Genomic DNA, 23,191 nt, shown 5'->3' with positions numbered 1-23,191 from the left:
AATACATTTCCGTGAATTATATTTTAGTCACAAAAATACACACAATCTAGAATAATTATTTTGTCGGACCAGTTTTGAGTGGGAACCTTTACGACTTCCGGAGGTGCAGAAACACAGAGCTCGTTTCCTCTGGGTTAAAATTTAATCCGTTTTTCACATTTAGCACCAGAAATCTCCGCATTTGAGGAGTGTTGCAGTCAGTGCTCATTTGAAAAGCATCTGGTTTGTGCTGTGCTGCGGTGTGCTGTTAGTTTCCGTGGCCACAGAGCTGTGTGGGCTGCAGGAGAAGATGGCTGCAGGAGGAGAGAAGAGCGAGGAGCAGATGATGCAGGCAGGTCCCCAATAACCACACTAATCACACTTTACACTCGCCTGTCAGCTGTACGCTTCATAAAAGCCACTATGATCACAGCTGGCAGAAGTATTTAGATGGGGTTTGAGTGTGTTAGGTTTTTATGAAAATGTTTAAAGGGTTTTTCTATAAGATTCTACACTGGTGTTTTTTCTCTTTTTGCAGGCTCACCTCCTGTTCAGGAGTTCAGCTATAGTTCAGCTATTTTCTCTATTTGCAGGGTTGTCATGATATGAGGGAAGACACGACTTGTATTCAGTACTCGAGTTGTAAAACAAAATCAGGGGGGTGGTGGATTTTATCATATGGGGACAGATAATTTGTGCTGATTTCAAATAATATAATATATTACAAATAATAGCACTGACCTGCAGAAACACAGGAATGACATAACAGCAGTTAAATGCAGCCTTCTGTAAGCTTTAAATATCCACTGGGCTTACATCAAATACATCAAAACACAAAAATAAAAAACAGTTTTCTGAACTTATCAATATGCCTCTGTCCTTCACAGGATAAGTAAAATGGATCACTGCAAAAACTCTAAATCTTAACAAGAATATTTGTCTTATTTATAGTTAAAATGTCTCATTTTAGTAAAAAAATCTCATTACACTTAAAACAAGACTCATCACTGGAAAAAACAGCAATTTTCACCTGTTTCAAGTAGATTTTCACTTAGAATAAGTAGAAAAATCTGCCAGTGGAACAAGATTTTATTGCTTGTAATGAGAAGATAAATCTTGTCCCACTGGCAGATTTTCCTACTTATTTCAAGTGAAAATTTACTTGAAACAGGTGAAAATTGTCAAATAAGTTATTTTTCTGGTGTTATTTTTCTGGTGATGACTCTAAATGTTGAAATAGCAGTAAAACCACATTCATTGATGAAATGATATAAGGGATGGAAAGGGGGGATGACAGTTTTACTGGGGGGATGATTTTGACCGTTTTTATTTCAGGGGGGAAATCCCCCTCATCCCCCCTCAACTCCAGTACTGCTTGTATTCCTCGCAAGGCTTTTATTTAGTACTAACCGCCTGGTCCTCCAGAGCCATAGTCCTGCACGTTTTAGATGTTGCCTTGCATCCACACACCTGATTCTAATTAAAGGTCATCATCACTTCATCATCCAGGTCTGTACACGTCTGATAATGACACAGTCATTTGTATCATGGTGTGTTGAAGGAGGGAAACATCTAAAACAAGCAGGACTGCGGCTCTCGAGGACCAGGGTTCCCTAGCCCTGGCTTAACAGAAAACAGCTCCAGCCTAACGGTAACGCCCCACAAAGTGACGTCATCACCCGACAGTCGCCCAACAGGCTGGATCTCACAACAAGGGTCAACTCCTGTTTTATGACTAGGCTTGTAGCATCCCCGACTGAATGATGGTTGAACTCTCAAACTGATGGTTCACAATGTTTTTATTCCTTGGATGTAAACACACCGTAAGAGCTTTAAAGAAAAAATAAATAAAATTGGTCGGTGCTAACCACAATACATTAACCACAATACATGAGAGTAACCATAGCAACATCAGCCAGGTGCTTTTTGTGTTAGTTAGGCACACTTTTTTTTTCCCATTATATCACCCACCTACAAAGGAAATAAATAAATGGTCTCAACAATTTAACAGAAAACATTGTCTATTCTGGATGGTCTTGTTTTTCTTTTGTGAAATGTTTTTCATGTTTACTTGTCATTGTACTGTTTTTTCTTATTGTTTATGGGTTGTTGTTTTATCATAAATTGTTGTGTACTAGAGTTGGATTTTTCTGCAACAAATTACTGCTTTAAATGTGTTGCAGTGTGTTTATTACAGATTTTTCAACTCTCACCTCTGTTTCCATCGAACACAGGAGCTTGTGGACGAACTTTACAATTTCAGAGACTCTTATATCTCGACTCGTAGTGTGGAGGAAGCTGGGAACAAACAAAGGGAAGTTGCAGAGGAGATGGAACGGACACTAAAGAAAGTGGAGGAAAAAGAAAGTGGGTGCTGATTTCATACACAAGTTATTAATCTTTGTTTTGCCAGATACCATTTCCCACCTTTGGCTTCTGTGTGTTTTCAACTTCCAACAGAGTGCTTTAAACAGAAAGCAGAGTTTTTGCTGCTGAAAGGCAGGTGTCTGAACGTGACCCCAGATTTCAGTAGTGTCGCAGAGGAGTGCCTTTCCCGTGCCGTGAAGCTGGACCCTGGACTGGTTGAGGCCTGGAACATATTGGGGGAGCAATACTGGAAAAAAGGAGATTTGATTGGTGCTAATAACTGCTTTACTGGTGCCTTACAACAGGTAAGAACTGCTTGGAAATGTCCAGAATTTGAATAAAAGATGACCATTTTACCTGCTCTTTTTAGATTTTACTGTATGTGCTTTATCTTCCATCTTTGTAGAACAAGAACAAAGTTTCTCTGCGCAACCTCTCTATGGTGCTTAGGCAGCTGCCAGCAGCCAGCCGTGACTTGCAGAAGAAGAAGGTGCTGGAGAGTGTGGAGTTGGCCCGAGAAGCAGTCGAACTGGATGTAATGGATGGGACATCTTGGAGTAAGTACAGTATTGTAGTGTACATGCTTCTTCTGGTTAAAGCAGCTTCTAAAAAGTCCAAAGAATCTGTGAGGCTGTACTTTGTTTGCCCGAACGTATTGTCAACAACTTGTATTTTGTGCTGTTTTTATAGAAGTCCTGGGAAACGCCTATGTATTTGTGTTTTTCGCCGGTGGGCAGGATCCACAATTCTCTCAAAAAGCTTTTCGTGCTTATACTAAAGCTGTGAGTATTCACACATGCACGGTCGAGCAGTGACCTTCTAACACTGTTAAAAGTTTATTTCACTAACATTTATTCCCACCATGCCTGTCTTTAGGAGACTGTGGACAAAGCTGCTTCTTCCTTTGCAGAGCTGCATTTCAACAGAGCCACTTTGTTCCAGTACGAGGAGATGTTTGGGAGCGCGCTCGCCGGCTACGGCCGGGCAGCAGCGTTGGACCCGAGCTGGGAAGTGGCACCAGTGAGAGAGAAGCAGCTACTGGATTATCTGGAGAAAGTGATAGAACTCATACAGAACAAGGTAAGAGGATGCATCTGCTTTTTCTTATCCTTGTGCAGAACATAACTGCTTTATTCTAAAGCAACTTACTTGTCCGAAAATGTGGAAGGAAAAGTGTGTAAAACTGCACTTTGCAAGTAAAGCGGGTCTTACTATTTTGTGAGACATTGTAGGGGACAAAAAAAGACCAAAAAAAAGTTGTGCAATCACAAATTCCTAACGTATCAGCAAATGGTGAAAACCAATTACTGGTTTAATTCACAATTTCTGGAGTGTGGGTTTAGCCTTTGAAAGTCTAAATTAAATAGTTGTCCAGGAAACAATGGATAAACTGGGTAAAAATAATGCATCTAGCGTCAGTATAGACTAACTTTTCCTTAACCACAAGGGGGCACCAAAGCACAGCCTTGGTGCGTCACTCCCGCTTCACCTTCAGCCTTTGTGTTTCCAGGGGAAGGTGAAAGGGCATCGATTACGGAAGATGCTCTCCAACCTCAACACCTCAGCTTTGGGTCCCTGCTCGTCTCCCACGTTCCGCTGTCCCTCGGACCGTGTGGGCAGCCTGGAGCCTCAAACTCTCTCCTCCTTCAAACTTGGTCACAATGCCGGGGTTGCTGCTCTGGGAAAGGTGGTGTTCAGCCTGGCCGCTGACGGTCGCATGGCTTTGTAAGAGCACCTCATTTCATCTTCAGTTGTCACACGATGTTTGCTTTGTTCTTTGAGATAGTGGTTTTTGTTTCCTTTTTTTTTCTTTTCCAGTACATTCGGCATGGTTGACAGTGAGGAGACGTGTGTCGTGGTGATGGTGTATAACACGGCCGACAGCTGGGGTGTCCTAATAGGAGACTCTGTTGTCATTCCTGAACCTAACGTGAAACGACACAGTATCACCCATAAAGATAAGGTAAGAATGTCACACATGTTGTTTACAGTATGAGGAGTAAAATCTGTGGTTGTCTCGAGCTTCTAAATGTCCTCTCCTCGACAGACATTTGACTTCAAAAGTATAAGAGTTGACTCTCCACTCTTCCTCATCGTCAACGGCAAGAAGCAAAACATCCAAAGTCAGATTCCTGTCTCAGTGAGCTACACGATACAGAGTGATTAACAGCAGCTCCAAGAAAAAGGACAACGTTCTCATTTTCTTCTTCTGATTCGCCAGTTCCACTTTTTTGCCTGTTTTATTGGCTATTTGTAAATAAATGTCAGTGTTTTGTTTATTTCTATTTAATTAATTCCATTTTTTTACTGTTAGTGTATGTCCAACTTGGAGAGGTTTTTGTAAATGAAAGGACCTGTTTTCGTTTCAATGTCAGAGTTGAGAGTTCTGCATAGCTTTAAGAAAAAGAAAATATCTTAAACATTTTTGTTTGTGTTGTGTCTTAAAGGAGAAGCTGTCAGAGTGGAATAATAAGACAAAGTTGTTTACTCAAGACTTTCATTTTTATCCATAAGTTGGCATATGCACAGTGCAGGAACTTAGAAATTGATGCAAGTAAATGGGATTCAGCCGCCTCTTCATCTTGGCTTCCAAGTGGCTCTCAGAATTCTTGATAAAGTCCAGTTATTATATTTTCACTGCGACATTTATCCATTGTTACTCAACAAAAATGCACTCAAAAACAAACTTGTCTTCTGATTTGAGCGCTTAATAAACAGTTTACTACAAATGTGCGGTGTCAGGGACATTCCTATTACATTTCACACTTTAAATAAGGACTGTCTTGGTTTGACCTGTATTTTTTTTCTCCCTACAAACAGGATTTCTTTAAATATAAGCAAGCATTTTATTGCCACTCCTCCCTGTTCAGAGATGCAAGGGGCCCTGCAGTTTATCTCAGCTGTCATTGGATAAGAGGCTGAGTACAACCCAGCTGCAAGACTCAAATTAGAATTGCCACTCAATCTAAGGTTCATGTTTTATCATCAGGAGAAAACCTAAGCAGGGAAGGGGAGGTAGTACGAACTTCACTCCAAAATGCCCCAGCGAAGACTGAAACAAACCTTTTTTCTTTGAGGCTGTGTGACATAAATCAAATTATTCAAACTGTATACCGATATACTCAAATAAAGTCATTTGTGGCAAAAACCAGAGACCTCACCACAGGAACTGTTGAGTAAATACTTTAAAGGTTCTGACCTGAAAATAAACACCAAAAGTGTTAAAAGTAAAATACAGAGCTATGAATGCAAACAAAATTGGTACTATAAAAGTGTACTGACATCACTCAAACATTTTAGCCCCTTCAAGGTAGTAGGCTCCACCTCCTAACCTAAAAATACTTATCAGATAATACTCTACTCTTTAATCTGTTCTTATTAAAGTATAAAGTTATCTGATCGTTTGCAGGGAAGGCAGTAAGACTGTGCCCTGTTAAAGGTGTGGAGTTGTGTTCAACTATCAACTTGAATACTGCCGTTGCTGTAACATTTATGGTTCAGAAATTCTATGAATAAAATGAAAAATAGATTACCAATAAATGATAACCCACTAGAACACAGTTGGGTTTAACACGAATAACTGGCTAGGCTTCAGTGTTTGAAGCTGATTTGCCTCAGTGCTGATTATTGAAGGGCCAGACCCGATCTCTGGCTGGGGAGCTGATCTGGAAGAAGGTCTTGGGTCCATCGGCCTCCAGGCAGGAGAAGAAACGGTTGTCTATATCGGGGCAGAGGGACAGGAAATTAGGGCTTCTCTCAGGAGCCGCCTGCCGAGCTGCCACTAGAAAACACACAGGGGGGTTTGACACATGTCATTCATTGCTATTCTGGTTAAATTCCACTGAAAACTCACAATCAGCTCATTAATCCTGCTGTTCTTTCTAGACCACCTCTTTTAAACAAAACACCTACAACTGTGTCCTTCTAAAGACCATTTTAAAGTATTCTTGCTGTGCTTCCTTCCTTCCCTTTGTCTATGTATTAGAACATGCATTTGCAAGTACCCAAATAGGCAATAGGCAAAAATGCTATCTGTAAACGGCGTACAACACATCTGTAACAATAATGAGACTCATTTATCTCCATACCTTCAGCATCTTCTACAAAATATACCTGTGAGGTAAAACAGGCCAAAACATGCGTTACTGTCATGCCCACTCCTCCAACGCTAACACGCTCAGCGTCGCTTGCCTTCTTCACCGGTCCTGAGACTACAACTCCCAGCATTCCTCACTTCCCCAAATCATGGACTGCACCTGTGCCCTCATCATCACCCTCATTTGTATCACCTGTTCTCCTGCCTACTTACACCCTGCACAATTCCAGCTCATCGTGTAGTATTGTAGAGTTGTGTGGTCCACATATCTCATGACCGTCAGTGTTGCTTACATGTGTCTCTGCCTGCATTTTTACGCAGTGTTTTCTTGATTAAATCCTACTTTAGTCACTCTGCACTTGTGTCTGACTGCTACTTTAAAAACCTGACGCTCAGTTCATTTCTGACCTTCACATAATGACAATGTAGATCAAAGAATGAGGGGGAAACTAATCTGAACTGATTAAAATAATGGTAATGACTATGTGAGATTGAAAAAAAATAAAAGAACGGATAAAGTGTAGAAGGATTTAAATAAAGTCAATTTGATTAATACACTTATATTAAAATGAATATATATTCATGTGTTATTTTTACGGTATACATTTACCATTCACTACAGACAACGTGCGTTTATTTCAGGGATGTAGACAAAAAAATGGGCTAACACCCAGTTTGGCCCATTTTTTTAAGTCCTTAATTATTTATACACACGCACTTTATTTAAGAATAACTTAAGAGACGCTTTCTTTCTCTAATCAAGTAGTCCCAACGGGAAAAGTACTGCAGTGGCTGATATGTTTGGGTTGGCAACAGGTTATTTAACCCTATTGATTGTGGGATTGCAGGTCTAAATTAAGCAAAGAAACCACCCAAGAAGATTATTTAAACTACTAAAACTGGTTAAGAACTGCCCAACAAATTATTAAAAACCATCTTTTAGGAAAAATGTGGTTAGAAAAAAAAACTATGATAGAAGTCACAATGATACTTAAAAATGAAAAGAGCATTTTCACACGTACAATGTGAAGAAGCTGATGTTAAGAAGTAAACTTATCAATGAGGCTAATTTAAAAAAAAAAAATACTCAAAATGTACACTTCTCCAGACTGATGGTTACATCATGGTCAGGAGGGCTCTGGGTGAAGTCATGCACACATCCTGCCTTGTGCCAACTATGGAAACAGTGTCATCATATATGATATGATATGATGTGTTATTACTGCTGTTTAGGTCTTGATTTCCATGTTGTGGCTGCATTTCTTTGTCCCCGGCGCCCACCACCATGTTTCGCAGCCTCAGGGAGTCGTACAGCCCCTGTAGTTTCTGGTACTGCCTGTTCCTGTCCATCAGCCTCTCAGACACTTCGCTGTACTTCCTCTTATATTCCTCCATCACCTGAGCAACAAGATTTAGAAACTGTTTATTTCATATCATCTCATATAATTTACTTACATTTGAAGTTCACGTGGGAAAGATGATGAAGATAAGGCTTAACTTTGTAACTGTCTCCTTGAGTTTTTTCTGCAATCTTAAGCGTTAACTTAACACTTAGATAATTTTCTCTGCTATTTTTTTTAAATTAAAAGAACATTTTTAAAGTATTTGTTAGTGTTATTTGTGTCTCATTGGCGAAATGTTTACTTTCTTGAGGGAGGTGATCTCCCCCCTCATGGCGGTGAGCTCCAGTTCTCTACTCTGGTTTTGCTGGGTCAAAACCTTATCCATCTGCTTTAATTGAGCTTCAGCACGTGAAAGACTGTACTCTTGATACATACGCTCTTGGTGGACCTGTAAACACAGAGACACAGAGAAGAGTGCATTGCTGGCATAACAATGCTTCCTTTAAGGTTTGCAAACAAATACAAACATTTACTGTGAAATGAATAACACTTCACCTGATAGCGCCAAAAGGCAAGAGCACGAGCACAAATGTCCAGAACGATGTCTGGCCGTAGACCTGCCAGCACCATTGCTTTGTACTCCTCGGTTGGAGAAAGCTCCGTCCTCACAATGTCCAGCTTCCCAGACAGTGCAGAGGAGCAGGCAGGGCAGATGGCAGGGGAGCGGCTGAACTCTCCAGATCCATGCTGATCACAAAAAACATGCGAGCAGGCCGTGACCCAGGCGAAACCACTCAACTTGCCCCGACACTTTGGAAAGTTGCACAGCAGTGCGTCATCACAGAGGGACGTGGCCATGGCTGTAAAGAGCAGATTAGTTATTAATGGAGGACCATCATTAGCAGGAAACACATACAGGACTGTCTCAGAAAATTAGAATATTGTGATAAAGTCCTTTATTTTCTGTAATGCAAAAATGTCATACATTCTGGATTCATTACAAATCAACTGAAATATTGCAAGCCTTTTATTATTTTAATATTGCTGATCATGGCTTACAGCTTAAGAAAACTCAAATATCCTATCTCAAAAAATTTGAATATTCTGTGAATCTTAATCTTAAACTGTAAACCATAATCAGCAATATTAAAATAATAAAAGGATTGCAATATTTCAGTTGATTTGTAATGAATCCAGAATGTATGACATTTTTGTTTTTTTAATTGCATTACAGAAAATAAAGAACTTTATCACAATATTCTAATTTTCTGAGACAGTCCTGTACTGTCTATCACTGTACTTGTTGTTGTAAAAACTTGACCATGAAATTCATTTAGCATTTTGTGCATCCTTTATCACAACTTGATTTCATTTTTGTAACATAAATCCATACCTATTATCCAACTTTTTAAATTAAAAATTAAAAAAACAAAACAACACGCCCACGTTTACAGGCAGCTATCCATTAGTCAATAATAACTAGAAGTAACTAAACTTTGGCTGCCATTGCTGCAAGCTGAGATATCTTGTGTACAAAGTACAAATACTGCGTTACCTTACTTAAGTAGAAATTTTACTTTTACTCCTTACATTTTCACACAAGTATCTGTACTTTTTACTCCTTACATTTTAAAAACAGCCTCGTTACTCTATTTCATTTCGGCCTTTAAAAAAAAAACGATCCAGTTAAATTGCTCCATCCGGATAGAGTGAATTTAGTTGTGATTGTTTCAGATGTTCTTGTCCAGTTTTGTTCTTACATCCATTGCCCTCAGATTCCTGCAACTAAACTTGGATATACATTCCAATAAAGGTTAGGATAAATGATAACATGCCTCTGAAGTTTGACTTTTTGCACCATTACAATACTTATAGGCAACTAGTCATCATATCTCCTGCTCTCTGAAACACATGTTAATGCTCAATAGTACACATATATGGTTCTTTAATGTATTTGCATTATACTAAGATGCATTCATTTTCAATGGCTTTTGTCCTTAATGGCTTTTTTCCCCCTTACATTACTTTTACTTTTATACTTTAAGTAGTTTTGAAACCAGTACTTTTATACTTTTACTTGAGTAAAAAACTTGAGTTGATACTTCAACTTCTACAGGAGTGTTTTTAAACTCTAGTATCTATACTTCTACCTGAGTAATGAATGTGAATACTTTTGACCTCTGATTATAAATGTAAAAGAAGTAGGTTTTACATTTATCTGTTAAATAAACAATTAGATGATCAGAATTAGCAAGTGAGTTAAAGACTAAATGCTGTCAGACCGCTTTCTAAAGATAAGCTAGTTAAGATGCCCTTCTTACTATTGAGTAAATGAATAAATATGTTCGACGTTCACAGTTATATTTTGTTAATAACGCTATAAAACCGCTATTTTTTATTCGAGTTTTATCAGCTACGACCACATCTTACCAGTTAGCTCTCTTCTTCACAGGTGACGGCGAGTGACGCCAAATGAATCCTGTCATCTGATTGGCTGATTGTGTCGCACTCTGGACCAATCAAAGTTCAGGCAAATTCTCAAACGTTCAACTCTAGGTTTATCAATTTTTAGATTATTTCATAATGAGTTTAGAAGTGTAAACAGTAACAAAAATGAAATAATAGAGAATACAGGTCACAAGTGTGCCCTTATATTGAGAAGGTTGTCTATAAAAAATCAGTGAAAGATTGAAAGATAGAAATAAGTAAATAAATAAATAAAATTGTGTCAAACTGTAGCAGGGGCGTCAATTGGGTATGGCAAGGTATGGCAGCCGCCACACCTTGGCTTCAAGGGGAAAATGTAAATGTTTGTTTTTTAAATACATTTATGGAATTACTCTGTGTCTATTTGTATTGATTATTCTATTACTTAATACATAGAGAATAATTACAAATGCAAATCAGAACAACATGATCGATTTCACTAGTTATTACACTGCAAAAACTCAAAATCTTAACAAGAATATTTGTCTTATTTCTAGTTAAAATGTCTCATTTTTAGTTAAATAAATCTCATTACATTTAAGACAAGACTCCAAAACAACCATTTTCACCTGTTTCAAGTAGATTTTCACTTAAAATAAGTGGAAAAATCTGCCAGTGGAACAAGATTGTTTTGCTTGTAATGAGAAGATAAATCTTGTCCCACTGGCAGATTTTCCTACTTATTTCAAGTGAAACTTTACTTGAAAATGGTCAAATAACAAGTTATTTTTCTGGTGATGACTCTTGTTTTAACTGTAATAAGATTTTTTGACTAAAAATGAGACATTTTAACTAGAAATAAGACAAATATAATAAGATTTTGAGTTTTTGCAGTGAGTGAGACTGCATTTGAAAAAGTTCAAATTTTCTTGACCACACAGATAAGCTCCATAGCAGATTTCTGTGATGAGTATTTGCTGGACGTGTTGATTGATACTGTAGTTAATGTGACTCGTAACCTTGCCATACCTTAGCTTCGACTGAATTGACGCCACTGAACTGTAGTGCAAAATAAAATGTAACTCAGTAGTTTTTTTTGTAATTTTGTATAAACCTTTATTGAGCAGTAAAGCAATACATCATACCCAGACGTAAAGAAAGTCATGAACACATGAAAAACACAGTTAATGACGTTTATCGGGCTGGAAGGGGTTACTAAGCCACTTCTAAGGCTGTGGGATTACAATCACGGTGAGAGCCATTATCTACAAATGGAGAAAACATGGAACAATGGCGAACCCTCCCACAAGTGGCCGGCCTTCCAAAATTACTCCAAGAGCACATTGATGAGTCATCGAACAACATCTAAACACTGCAGGCCTCACATGCCTCAGTTAAGGTCAGTCTTCAAGATTCAACAATAAGAAAGAGACTGGGCAAAAATGGCAGCAGAGGGAGAAAACCTGTCTCCTATTTACCAAAGAACATCTTGATGACACCACCAAGATTTTGGGGAAAATATTCTGTGGTTTTACAAGACAAAGTTTTTGGAAGGTGTGCATCCAACTACATCTGTTGTTAAACAAACTCAGCATTTCGGAAAAACACCATAGCAACAGTCAAACATGGTGGTGGTGATGTGGTGGTCTGGGACTGCTTTTGCTGCTTCAGGACCTGGACAAAATTTTATAATTGATGGAAACATAAATTGCACTCGCTACCAGAAAACGGAGAAGGAGAATGTCCAGCCATCAGTTTGTGACCTTAAGCTCGAGCTCATTTTGCAGCTTAAGCAGCAGAAAATTGATCTGAAGGACCCCACCAAGTCCACCGCAGAAAAAAGAAGGTTGTGGGGTGGCCTTGTCAGATTTAAATCTGACTGAGATGCTGTGACATGACCTTACACAAGCCGTTAATACTCAAAGACCCTCTAATGTGGCTGAATTTAAGAAAGATTTGCAAAGAAGAGTGGGGAAAAATTTCTCACGGCACTGTGAAAGGATGCCTTGTTGTCTCCAAGGGTGGTAGGGTGATTATTAGGTGTAGTGACCTACTATTTTTCCCCATGGGGCCAGGTTGGTTCCGAAAACTTTTCTCCCTTAAATGAAATCCTTATCTAAAAACTGTGGTTTGTATTTACTCAGGTGTTCTTTGTCTGATGTGAAAATTCGTTTGATAATCTGAAACCAGAAGAAATGTGTAAGGGGGTAAATGCCATTTCACAGTACTGGACATGTATTATGTGGTCAAATCTTTCTGTACAAATGTTTTTGAGGAAATAAACATATTTTGTTCCAAATTTGGGAAAAAAACAAAACAAAAAAAAAACAACAACTGTAAAACGTGTCATTGATTGATTTGATTTCATGTCTCAGCAACAACGGACATTACATACACACCAACAAAAAATAAATGACATGCATAACAACAAAAACGACATAAATGACAGCATGAAGCAGACAGGGCAGCTATGGCTGCAGGGATCAGGCTTTTCCCCCGCCGGGCCCTCTTGAACTTAATGGTTCTGTACCTGTGCCCTGTGCGTAGTCATGGATGATAGATTGGTTCAGTGGGTGAGTGATGTATTGGGCTATGGTGAGAGATGGACCTCTTATTTAGTTCTGTGAGTGAATGGCCAAAGCCCTCATCAGTAAAGGGACGGGGGTCCATCTCTGCTGATAGCGTGGGTGATTTGTACCATCTGAACCTTCTCATGGGTGATATGGATCAGAATCAGAATCAGAATCAGAAATACTTTATTTATCAATTTCAAGGCAACTGAGCAGCAAAACCTTGAAGGTATCAAATAGGATCATAAAAAATAAAGATAAAATAAACAGATAAGTGGGGCATGTCTCATACAGGTATGTACAAGAAATGTGCAAAGAAAGAATGTACAAAAAAGTATATAATCAATGTTAATCAATGCTGTGTCATTGATGCAGAGGGCGTATTCTAGGATTTTGTGGAAGTATACACTGCCATCAAGCTGAGATCTAGATTATTTCAGCAGGAAAATGTCAAAACTCATTCTACATGACATGTAACACTTTTGCTTTACAGACAGTGTGTGTGCTTAAGGGACCTACCTGTAGACCACTCAGATCACACAGAAAAACTTTTTGGGGGGCAAGTTGCTGGCATCAAATTCTTGACTGCTTTGATTTTTTTTTCTCCGATGAGTTGATCATTGAAGACGTTGAAAATGATTTCCCTTTTATTTGTCAGTTTAATCAACTTAAATATTTAAATTCTGGCAGCATCCAAGTAAACTTTTCTGGAAGTGGAAGTGGGATTTGTAAATTGTATTTTCATTTTATCCTGTATCTAAATCTGCATCTAATTACAGAAATGTATAGTTACTAACTGACAACCTTTCAAACTCTTACACCACACCAGGCTTTTCCCAGGGGGTCACCACAAATAATCCATTTCCATCTTACCTGTCTCCTGTATCTTCCTCCTGCATACCAACCACCGCTACATCCTCTTTTACCACATCCAGAAATCTCCTCTTTGATCTTCTCCTTTTCTCCTGCCAGGTAGCTTTATCTCCAGTATCTTTCTATTTACAGTACGTGTTAAAAATACTTCCTTTTCATGTGTCCAAACCATATCCATAGCGTCTCTTCTTCAAAATATACAATCCATTCCTGTGGCGTGGTTGTTTTCATTCCTACACATCTCCGTCACTTCCAAAGAAAATCTTAACATCTTTAATTCTACCTGTTTCTTAGTCAATGGCACCGTCTCCAGGTCATATAGAAGAAACCCCACCCTGCCTACACCGTCTTCTTCACCTCTCTTTCACACTTTCCGTTGCTCTGAAATATGTAAGCTCCTCTGTCATTGTGAGGGGAAGAAAATGCAATAATAATATTAATAATAATAATTAAGTCTTTCATACTAAATAGTACAAGTACATTCTTTAAAAATAATGCTGGATTACAGAGCCATAATTTTGCTACATGCAACAATCCCTAAATTACTTGCTTTTTTTCAGGGTGAGACAATTATTAAAACAGTCAATAAGAACTTGCTGGGTATATTACTGAAATGAGTCTGCACCTTAAATACTGGCACTCCTTTGCTTCTTTTTCTTTTCTTTTTCTCTTTTTTGTTTGTTTTAAGCATGACTTGCATGCATTGCACTGATTCTTTGACTCGAGTAAACCACTTGATGAGCTCTAGCTTTACTGGGTGACATTAAATTAACCTGAAATTAGATTTCACGCATCAACAAAGCGTTTCTATATTTCTTAAGTGAAGTAAGGGGCTGGACGTTAATTTTCCAGCACATGTTGAGTGGACAGAGTATACTTTGACCTATGTATAATGTGGCACACCTACTTAAATATGGCACCTCTGCTACCTCCTCTCCCTCTCTCCCTCCCTCTCTTGCTTTTATCCATCCCTCCACGTGGTACAGGAGTAAAGGCAGGGGGTGAAAGAGGGGCATTGTGCTGTTCGGCAGTGGATCCGGGGGTTCATAGCGAGAGAGGGGAGATGCTCACTCAACTGTGTCCAGCTCGCCATTGTCAATGATTCCCATCTATTCTCTGCCTTTTAAATAGAGCTCCAGTGTAAGATGCTTGTGTGTGTGTGTGTGTGTGTGTGTGTGTGTGTGTGTGTGTGTGTGTGTGTGTGTGTGTGTGTGTGTGTGTGTGTGTGTGTGTGGGAGAGGGGTTGGATCGGGGGATAGGTGGGGGGTAGTGTTGAGCATTCGGCGATAACACACGAATTACATCCATGCATGTGGAATAGATGTGCCCCATTTGCAAACAGCAGCCGCCCACAACAGCGCCGTTGATAATTAGCCCTATGGAAATCATTGGAGGGAAATACTGACACGGCAGTCCTGGGCAGAGGGGAAGCTTTTTATTTCTCTATTTAGTGGCACCTGTCTCCACATGATCGCTGGATACCATTTCAATCACCTCCTCTGTCACAATTAGATATATGTGCAGAACACCTGGGTGCCCGGTTCACCTGTTAGATTTGCTTTATTTGGGTGCAGCCTTGGTGCGTTGGGTGTGAAGTTGTTCTCTTTTTCAAATTTTCCTCGTCCAATTATCACAGCATTTATCTTCAGGAAAAAAGTCAACGCTCACGTCCACTCAAATTTGTTTCCAAAGCGTCCCAACGGCCTTGACGCCATTGTCGTGTGTTTTTTTTTTATTGAAAGTTTATAGCTTCTGTGCGAGTGTGTGAAGAAAAAATAAAGCTGAGGGAAAGAGACCCGGGGAGGCTGTGTGTTACACGCCATTGAAATGCAAATATCATAGAACAAGGAGTGGTTCTCTGTCTCTTTGTGTGTGTGTGTGTGTGTGTGTGTGTGTGTGTGTGTGTGTGTGTGTCTCCCTGTATATGCATGCAGCGGAGCAGCAGTGGGAGAGGAGGGGCACAAATTGGACAAGTTTTTTTGGGGGGGAGAGGAGACTTTAGAAAACAGCCACACACACCGCAGCTCCATATGACACGGTGTTGCCAGGCGGATTTCCAAACACCACTTTTTTTTTTTTTTTAACTTTCTTCCCTAAAAAGGCCGCGTCTTCAAGTCGACCTTACATACATTTAGACTTGTTTCAATTTACTGTTTATTTTGTTGTTGTTTTTTTCTCAACACATTGCTGGAATTACGCCACACGTGAACTTTGAATGCTTGCGGGAGCTCGTTCAAGTGCCTGGTACCATTCAGCAGACTGATGCCCCCCTCTCCGTCTGACTCGCCGTGAATCATGTCACGCCGGAAACAGAAGAGACCCCAGCATCTCGTTAACGCGGATCCGGGGGGCCCGAGGCCACTATCTCACGGTGAGAAAAACACCTTTTATTTATTTAAGTTCTCTAGAATGAAGCCTTGCGTCATAGAAGACACTTTAACAACTAATGACTGCATGAAAAAAAAATCACTTTCAAAGTCATAAGAAAAGTTTGAAGACATTCAGGCTGTGAAGTGGATTTAATTATGCGTGGCAAATTAGATTTTAAAGTTTCAAATCTGTGAACTAAATAAACCCACATTAGTGCGATGGGCTCCACTAAATGTGGCACTTTGGTCAATGCCAATAAACTTCTGGTTGTGAGGTGAATTGGAGGAGGATTAACTACCAGACATCTGTGGCCATTTTCATGAGCTGACCATCCTCTAAGAACCAACAAGCTTCCTTGCACTGACCACTGGAGGTCTTTGATTAGTATGGAGCACTCTCCTAATTGTTCACAATAAGGTGCATGGAGGGGGGAGGGGTTTTTTTTTTTTGGTAAAGATTAATCTTCCACCCCTCTATTGTCTTCTTTTGCTGTTCATCCATACCTTTCTTCCTTTTGCGCCTCTCTTCCTCTATTTTCCACACTCATGGTACTCCCCCCTCCCTTTTCTCACCCCTCAGCTCTATTGACTGTATACTCCTGCACAGTTGGGGGTTTGGATGGAAGTTTTTCCACATAAGTGCCATTTTATAATGGCGTTTACTGTAGCTTAAAGTGCATGCACTTGTCTCTGGAGCTAAACTTTCACATAACTAGTTAAAGTTTATATTTGGAGTTTCCTGCAGCTGCAGGTTTGATACAGGATCACAGGGAAAGAATTTCTCCGAGGTACAGTCTTTCATTCCATCACTATACCTCTCCAGGAGGGAGTAGTTAGTTTGTCTCTCCATTGTTGTTACCCTCCCCCCTTCTTTTTCTTTTTACTCTTTTTCACCCTGTGCTTAAGATTCTGAAAGAATTTGACCCCTGGGCGGCAGAGGTCAGATTAGTTGACCAATCAGAGTCTGTGGACAGTACCCAGAACCCTTAGCATGGCCCGACCCTTGACCTCAACTGTGACGTAAGGGGGAAGGGTGAATGGAGAGATGAAAGACGTAACTTCTGCAGGGAGGGGGTGGGTTAAGAGGGGTTATGGGTTGTCTTGGTGATGCCCATTGTCCTCTAAAATGTGTTGCCATAGCAGCAAGGTGGTCTGTAAGCTTTTTTGTGTGTGCAAGATGTTTGAGGAGTTTTGCTCCGAAGAGCACAGATTGAGACAAGACATTACAAGGACTCATAAACTGCAGAGTTTCTCCACTTGTTTGTTTGCTTGTTCAAGGCCATTTCCTAGCAGGCATTTCTTTTGAAGCTGTAAATACATCTTGCGGTATGCACGCAACTTTGCAAACTTAATTTGTAAACAATAACTGGAGTCAGTGAGACAAACATTGTTTGTTTGTAGCCGAGGTGGAACGTTTTCACAAATTTACATGACTGGTTGGAAGCTATGTGTTGATTTTGGAGACAGGTTATTACATCATCTCTCAGTTAAAAAAGAAAAAAAACTTTTCAGGATTTAAAAATGCTGTTTTCTCTCTTTCTGTCAATCCTCAGATGACCACCTGGGCTTAAAGTCACCGTCCACATCTCTGGGCTCAGATGTGACCTCATCAGGGTCTTCCTCCTCGTCCCCCACCCCTCTGCAAGACTGCCAGCCGCCTCTGGCCCCTCGCCCATCTCCCGGAGGGCTGCACGCGCCCTCCTTGCCCAGTGAGAGCTCACCTCCTCCCCACTGGCCCAGCCACATCGCCCCCTTCACCACATCTCTCCCCAACACCCACTCTTCCCTCTCCCCAGATTTTCCTCACCCTTCGCTGTCTTCTCAGACCCACTCACCTCCTCCTCTGGGTCAAACCTCCGGTTCAAACAGCATATCCCACCAAGGAAACTCTCACTCGACCATGATCTCTCCACCAATGGGCAGTTCTGCCAGCACCACTACCTCCTCCTCTTCCTCGTCCTCCTTTTCTCAGCAGCCTCACCAAGACAGCTCCAGTCCGGGAGAGCAACAGGGTGAACAAGGACAGATGCAGGTGCCTCCTACTCTCACCGTGCTCTTAGAGGAGCTGAGAGTTCTGCAGCAGCGGCAAATTCAACAGATGCAGATAACGGAAGAGATCTGCAGGCACATCCTCAGGCTTGGGGGGGCTTTCTTCGGACAAGATAGTCATGCACAGACTAGTGGTGCGGACAGCATCCACAAGTCCACAGGAGCAGTCTCCCCATCACAGATGCATCCTTCCACTGTCACCCCAGCATCCACAGCTTCATCACTTTTGACTGGACTTCCACCGTCTCTTTTTCCCCAACCGCTCATCTCCAAATCTGGAACTTCACTTGTTAATGGTAGTAGAGTTCCCTCCTCTTCAGCCTCCACGTCATTGTCATCCTCCTCCTCCTCGGCTATTTCATCTACTATCAGCTCTTCTGTTGCCTCCTTACATCCTCTATCGCTGTCGTTGGGCCTGCCTCAACGCTACCTACATGAGAAATTATCAAACGCCTCTTCATTTGGTCACAGCAATGGCATCACTTTCCAGACGCATCCACTTCCCTCCACCAGTCTCCCACAGGACCTGCAGTCCAGCTCCCTTCTCACCTCTGCCTCCTCATCTGGACGACCACAGCACGTGTGCCGGTTCTGCGGGAAAGTGCTGAGCAGTGATTCGTCCCTCCAGATTCATCTAAGGTCTCATACAGGTGAAAGGCCCTACCAGTGTCCTGTGTGCTTGAGCCGTTTTACAACCAGAGGAAACCTCAAAGCTCATTTCCTGCGACACAGAGAGCAGAATCCAGAGCTGTCCCTCTCCCTGCTGCCCCCCGCGCTATCGGAGCAAACACAGAGTGCATCGGTGCCGACTCAGAGGAGGCGAAAGCGGCGGGCTGATGATGACGAGACATATAATGGTGTGAAAGGAAGTGTTCCAGGGATAACGGAGAGCATGGCTCTAGGATTGCTGTCTGGTGCAACTGCTCGGCCCTCCCCTTCGTCCTTACCTCTGCCCCCCTCAGTAGACATGGCACTTCTGTCAACAGCCCATTCACTGCTACAGTTGAACAGAGCCTCAGCTGCTGCTAGCGCGTCCAGCACCGCACTGGCTTCTTCTTCTCCGTCTCCCTCATCCTCCTCCAGTCAGTTTAAAGGAGCAAAGCAACAGCGATTTGATGAAAACACTCCTCCTCACTCTGCCCTCCATCCTACCTCCCCATATTCCCAACTGGCCCATCTTCCCAAGATTCTTTTTCCTGGAGGAGCCTCGCCTCACCACCTTGCACTTCTCCGACCCCCAAGCCACCCCTCCACTTCCCACCTCACTTCCCCTCATCAACTACCTTTTCCTTTCCCACCCTTCCCTAAACCATCCACCTCGTCCCCCTCCTCATCCTCTCCCACCACCTCCACCCAGACCTCCGACACATCCAAGCTGCAGCGGCTAGTACAGAAGCTAGAAAAGCAGCCACAAGGGGGCTTTTCTTCCTCATCTCTCTCCACTTCTTTACAAATCACAGCGGAGTCTAATGGGGAAACAAACGCCCATGACCTGACCACTACCTCCAGTGCCTATCGCAGGGAAATGTTGGCAGCTCTTGGACTGAGCCCCAGCGTCAATGCTGCAGTGACCAGCAAAGGAGTCTCAGGTTCAGGTACCACAACTACTACAGCTACCCCATCCCTGCCCACTGCCCAGGCTGCTAATCAGTGCGGAGTATGCCTCCGTGTCCTCAGCTGCCCTCGAGCTCTTCGTTTGCACCAGGCCACACATCTGGGGGAGCGGCCCTTCCCTTGTAAGCTTTGTGGACGTTCCTTCTCCACAAAGGGCAGCCTCAGGGCTCACTTGGCCACTCACCGTTCAAGGCCGCCCAATGCCCGCGCTCTAAACTCCTGCCCACTGTGCCCACGCAAGTTCACTAATGCCTTGGTTCTTCAGCACCACATACGCCTGCACCTCGGAGGACAGATACCGCCCGATGAGGAGATACCACATGAAGATGGTGCAGGAACAGAAACTGCTGTCTTTGAAGATGGTGAAAATAAATCAATTAGCTCTCCATCTAAAACGCAACAAATCCTTCCCCTGGCTTTGACAACAGGCCCCAAGTCTCCAGCAGAGAGTCTCAACTCAGGATCCACTTTTAAGCAACCTACAGGTAACGATGGTGACTCAGTGAAGGTTGAAGAATCTGAAGGCTCAACTCCCAGTGTTAGTCCACCGCTAACCAGCAATCCTCCTTCAGTGGGAGCAGAAAACCCCCTGCGTCTGGGAGAAAATGTTCCAGCTGACATCAGCCCCACAAATGGGTCTATAGGCTTGGAGGCGGAAACCCATGCTGAACCGGGCAGCACTGCTCCTTTCAAAGTACCCATAGCTAGCTCTCATTCAGTTGGAGATAGCGGAGATTTAAAGGCTGATGATACCCCTCTTTCTCTGTGTGTCTCAAAGCCCGGTATAGAGAATTTTGTCTCACACAGGGGGGTTAATAATGATGAAACATGCTCCACTAATGAGCCCTCAGCTAGTCCCAGCAGTAACCCGAATCCCCCAGCTGCAAATCCCATACCTGCACTCGCAACACCTACAAGCCCCAAAGCTAACCCTGAGGCAGAGGAGACTTGTAGCAGTGGACCACATGACTTGGGCGGCAAAGATGTTGGCCACAGTAAAGGGAAGAGCGAAACCACCACACCCAAACAGTCGGATCCAGAACATGAGATGGACACTCCAACGAAGGAAAGCTACGACACGTCAGAGAAAGTTTCTAAGGACCCTGAGCCCTGTGTCACAGCACCAGCACCACACACCCAGCCTCCTCGCCCTGACAAACCCTACAGCTGCTGCCACTGCGGAAAGGCATATGCCAGCCGAAGTGGACTCAAGGTAAGAGTTAGAGATTATGATCATTTGACGATGTAATTTCAGTATGTGCATTGCAATAATGAGGTTTTTATACTCTATTCTGTCAGTGATGTTTATTGTCTATTATGTTGTGTCCAATCAACAGGGGCATATGAAAGTTCACCCTGGAGCGTTGACTAACACCCCTTCCAAGGCTCAAACCAATGAAAGTGACATTGTGGAGGATCGTGGGTCACACTCAGCCAATAAGAACTCCGGAGAGCAGGAGGAAAAGCAGGGATTGGCCCAAGAAAAAGGTGACAGCACAGAGCCTCTCCCGACCAGTGTTGCCTCAGATGTGACAGTTGAGGCTACGGACAGCACTGCATAGAAAGTTGTTGGCTGCATGGCTGCGGTCAATTGTAAACGGATCCTGACAAAGGAATGTATTTTTTCAATTTTTCCGAAATAGAATGAGATTTGTTTTGCAGAGTCTTTAATGTTAATTCATGATTAGCTTTCGTATCAAGCAGATAGATCTAGTTTATATTTTAGTATAATTACAGGAACTTTGTGAATGTAGTATTTGTGCAGTCTATTTTTGTATTTCAAAGACCACAGTTAGGCCTTATATTACATACAGTACTGTGTAAAAGCCTTTGGTACTTCTTGTCATTTTATCACAATTTTGATAACGTGACCTATTTATCCTCTTTTTTTTGATACAAATCGGAAATACAGGAATGTGGCTTCTTGAACCTAAATAAAATGGAGTCCTAACTAGTATCAGTGCAAACATCTGTATGGGTGAATGTTCTTCAAGAGAGTTAAATCAGTGCTTGGTTCAGAGGGAGGTCACACTAAATACTGCCTCTCGTTGATGGAGTCATTTTGTTCCAGACATTGTTTGGTTTTATTTTGCGTACATGTTATCTTGCCGCATACTGATATGGATTCTTCCATGGCTACTGGCCATTATTTGGAATAAAAATTTCCAATAATCATCCATCTGATATGTCTACCTCTGATACTGTCACTGTACTGGTTGTATCATATTAAATATACCCAAAAATGCATATAGAAGCTCACTTAAACTTTTATAAAACAAAAAGACCAGAGGTGCCAACAACTTTTGCACAGTACTGTAGCTTACAGTATTGTCGTGATGAGTTGATTGTTTGTTTTTTTTCTGCTCACACCTGTTTCAGCTCATACTGTTTTAGTATAAAAGGACCAGTATAAGCTGTTTTGTTTTTTTTGTTTTGTTTTTAAGGAATATCCATAATTTTGCAAAATGAACTCAATACCAAAACAGGTCACGCTCCTTGGGGGCTTATGTTTGTACATACAAACAGCAGCTACATTTAATGCCTTTTTATTGTAACTGCCTTACCTTTTTTCTTTTTTCTTTTTTATTCAATGCTGCTGAATGCATGTTTTTTGATGTGCTGAGTTGCACTGTGAGTTGCACTGTTTTGTGCAGCCGAAACATCTACTGTAAACGGACCCACCCCAGTAATAATTCCAGCTGTGATGCTGTTGGTAATAATAATATTAATAATGATAATTGTACGACTAATTTTATGAAGTCCTTTTGCTTACAATTGTAAACGGTTCAGACCTTATTTCTGTGATTATGGCTGATTGTGAATGTCTACTTATTTTTGTTGGTGCTATCTGCACAGTTAAACCTGCTGCAGAGGATGACCCTTGTCCCTTATCCCCCCCACCCCACCCTCCCAGTCTCAAAGCCCTTGAAAGAGCTCTGCTCCTGCACAAATTGCCTGCACTCACTGCATTCCTGCCTTGCTCAGTTTAGTATTTGTATGCCTTTGCCTTTTCTTTGTAACTCCACTTATTTTTCATAGCGATGACAGACTGTGTTCCCACGCTTCCCAAGTGATGTATCAAAAAAATAAATAAAACAATGGTGATGTGAAGAGGAGACATGTTTGTTGTCCATTTGTGGGCTTCTTTTTTTTTTTTGTCTGGGTTTGGTGTATGCCAGTGTTTTTGTCAATTCATTTATCTGTTTTAGCATTCTGTTTGCATGACTCCTACTCTGTGTGTGCCTGTATGCACGCTTTTGGTCACTTTTTTCTTGTTTGTTCCAGTTCTCTGTGTGTCTGGATTTGGGCAAGGGAAGGGGGAGTCCTTTGTCTGAGGAGCTGGGCTGGCTGTCTCCTAATTCTGTCTTTTATGCCCTCAATGTCTTTTAATATGTTTCAGTTCCCCAGCTCTGTGTATGTGTGTGTGAAATGGATAATCAGAGCCTGTATGAGAGCGAGGGTGCAGCTGTAGAGGCTGCCCCCCCCCTCCTGTCCCTCCCCTCT

General features: G+C 41.7%; 3 protein-coding genes across 3 annotated transcripts; 2 read left to right on the top strand and 1 right to left on the bottom strand.

The window, feature by feature from the left end:
- The first annotated feature begins 102 nt into the window (after positions 1-102).
- On the top strand, positions 103-5,766 carry ttc5 (tetratricopeptide repeat domain 5). The gene is made up of 9 exons (XM_061709902.1): positions 103-331; positions 2,214-2,346; positions 2,440-2,651; positions 2,753-2,903; positions 3,037-3,128; positions 3,223-3,426; positions 3,857-4,071; positions 4,165-4,309; positions 4,394-5,766. The coding sequence occupies exons 1-9, from the start codon at positions 290-292 to the stop codon at positions 4,511-4,513; spliced, it is 1,314 nt and encodes a 437-aa protein (XP_061565886.1). The 5' UTR covers positions 103-289; the 3' UTR covers positions 4,514-5,766.
- A 148-nt stretch (positions 5,767-5,914) lies between these two features.
- On the bottom strand, positions 5,915-15,952 carry LOC133420485 (E3 ubiquitin-protein ligase CCNB1IP1). The gene is made up of 5 exons (XM_061710178.1): positions 15,904-15,952; positions 8,341-8,705; positions 8,087-8,233; positions 7,666-7,840; positions 5,915-6,127 (listed from the first exon to the last, which is right to left on the bottom strand). Exons 1-5 carry the CDS (start codon positions 15,950-15,952, stop codon positions 5,961-5,963), a joined length of 903 nt encoding a protein of 300 aa, XP_061566162.1. The 3' UTR covers positions 5,915-5,960.
- si:ch211-212k18.5 (sal-like protein 4) lies at positions 15,689-22,741 on the top strand. The gene is made up of 3 exons (XM_061709879.1): positions 15,689-16,026; positions 17,578-20,900; positions 21,025-22,741. Exons 1-3 carry the CDS (start codon positions 15,951-15,953, stop codon positions 21,247-21,249), a joined length of 3,624 nt encoding a protein of 1,207 aa, XP_061565863.1. The 5' UTR covers positions 15,689-15,950; the 3' UTR covers positions 21,250-22,741.
- Positions 22,742-23,191: the final 450 nt, after the last annotated feature.

The sequence above is a fragment of the Cololabis saira genome, chromosome 20 (assembly GCF_033807715.1).
Source record: "Cololabis saira isolate AMF1-May2022 chromosome 20, fColSai1.1, whole genome shotgun sequence".
NCBI classification, from domain to species: domain Eukaryota; kingdom Metazoa; phylum Chordata; class Actinopteri; order Beloniformes; family Belonidae; genus Cololabis; species Cololabis saira.
This window is presented reverse-complemented; position numbering and strand designations above follow the sequence as displayed.

Coding starts and splice junctions, on each gene's coding strand:
- ttc5 (XM_061709902.1), top strand. CDS start 290: ATGGCTGCAGGAGGAGAGAAGAGCGAGGAGCAGATGATGCAG. Junction 3,427..3,856: donor TAGAACTCATACAGAACAAG/GTAAGAGGATGC, acceptor TTGTGTTTCCAG/GGGAAGGTGAAAGGGCATCG. Junction 4,310..4,393: donor GTATCACCCATAAAGATAAG/GTAAGAATGTCA, acceptor TCTCCTCGACAG/ACATTTGACTTCAAAAGTAT.
- si:ch211-212k18.5 (XM_061709879.1), top strand. CDS start 15,951: ATGTCACGCCGGAAACAGAAGAGACCCCAGCATCTCGTTAACGCGGAT. Junction 16,027..17,577: donor CCCGAGGCCACTATCTCACG/GTGAGAAAAACA, acceptor GTCAATCCTCAG/ATGACCACCTGGGCTTAAAG. Junction 20,901..21,024: donor CCAGCCGAAGTGGACTCAAG/GTAAGAGTTAGA, acceptor TCCAATCAACAG/GGGCATATGAAAGTTCACCC.
- LOC133420485 (XM_061710178.1), bottom strand. CDS start 15,952: ATGATTCACGGCGAGTCAGACGGAGAGGGGGGCATCAGTCTGCTGAAT. Junction 8,706..15,903: donor GGGCATCAGTCTGCTGAATG/GTACCAGGCACT, acceptor TTTCTGAGACAG/TCCTGTATGTGTTTCCTGCT. Junction 7,841..8,086: donor AGATCACCTCCCTCAAGAAA/GTAAACATTTCG, acceptor CTTGTTGCTCAG/GTGATGGAGGAATATAAGAG.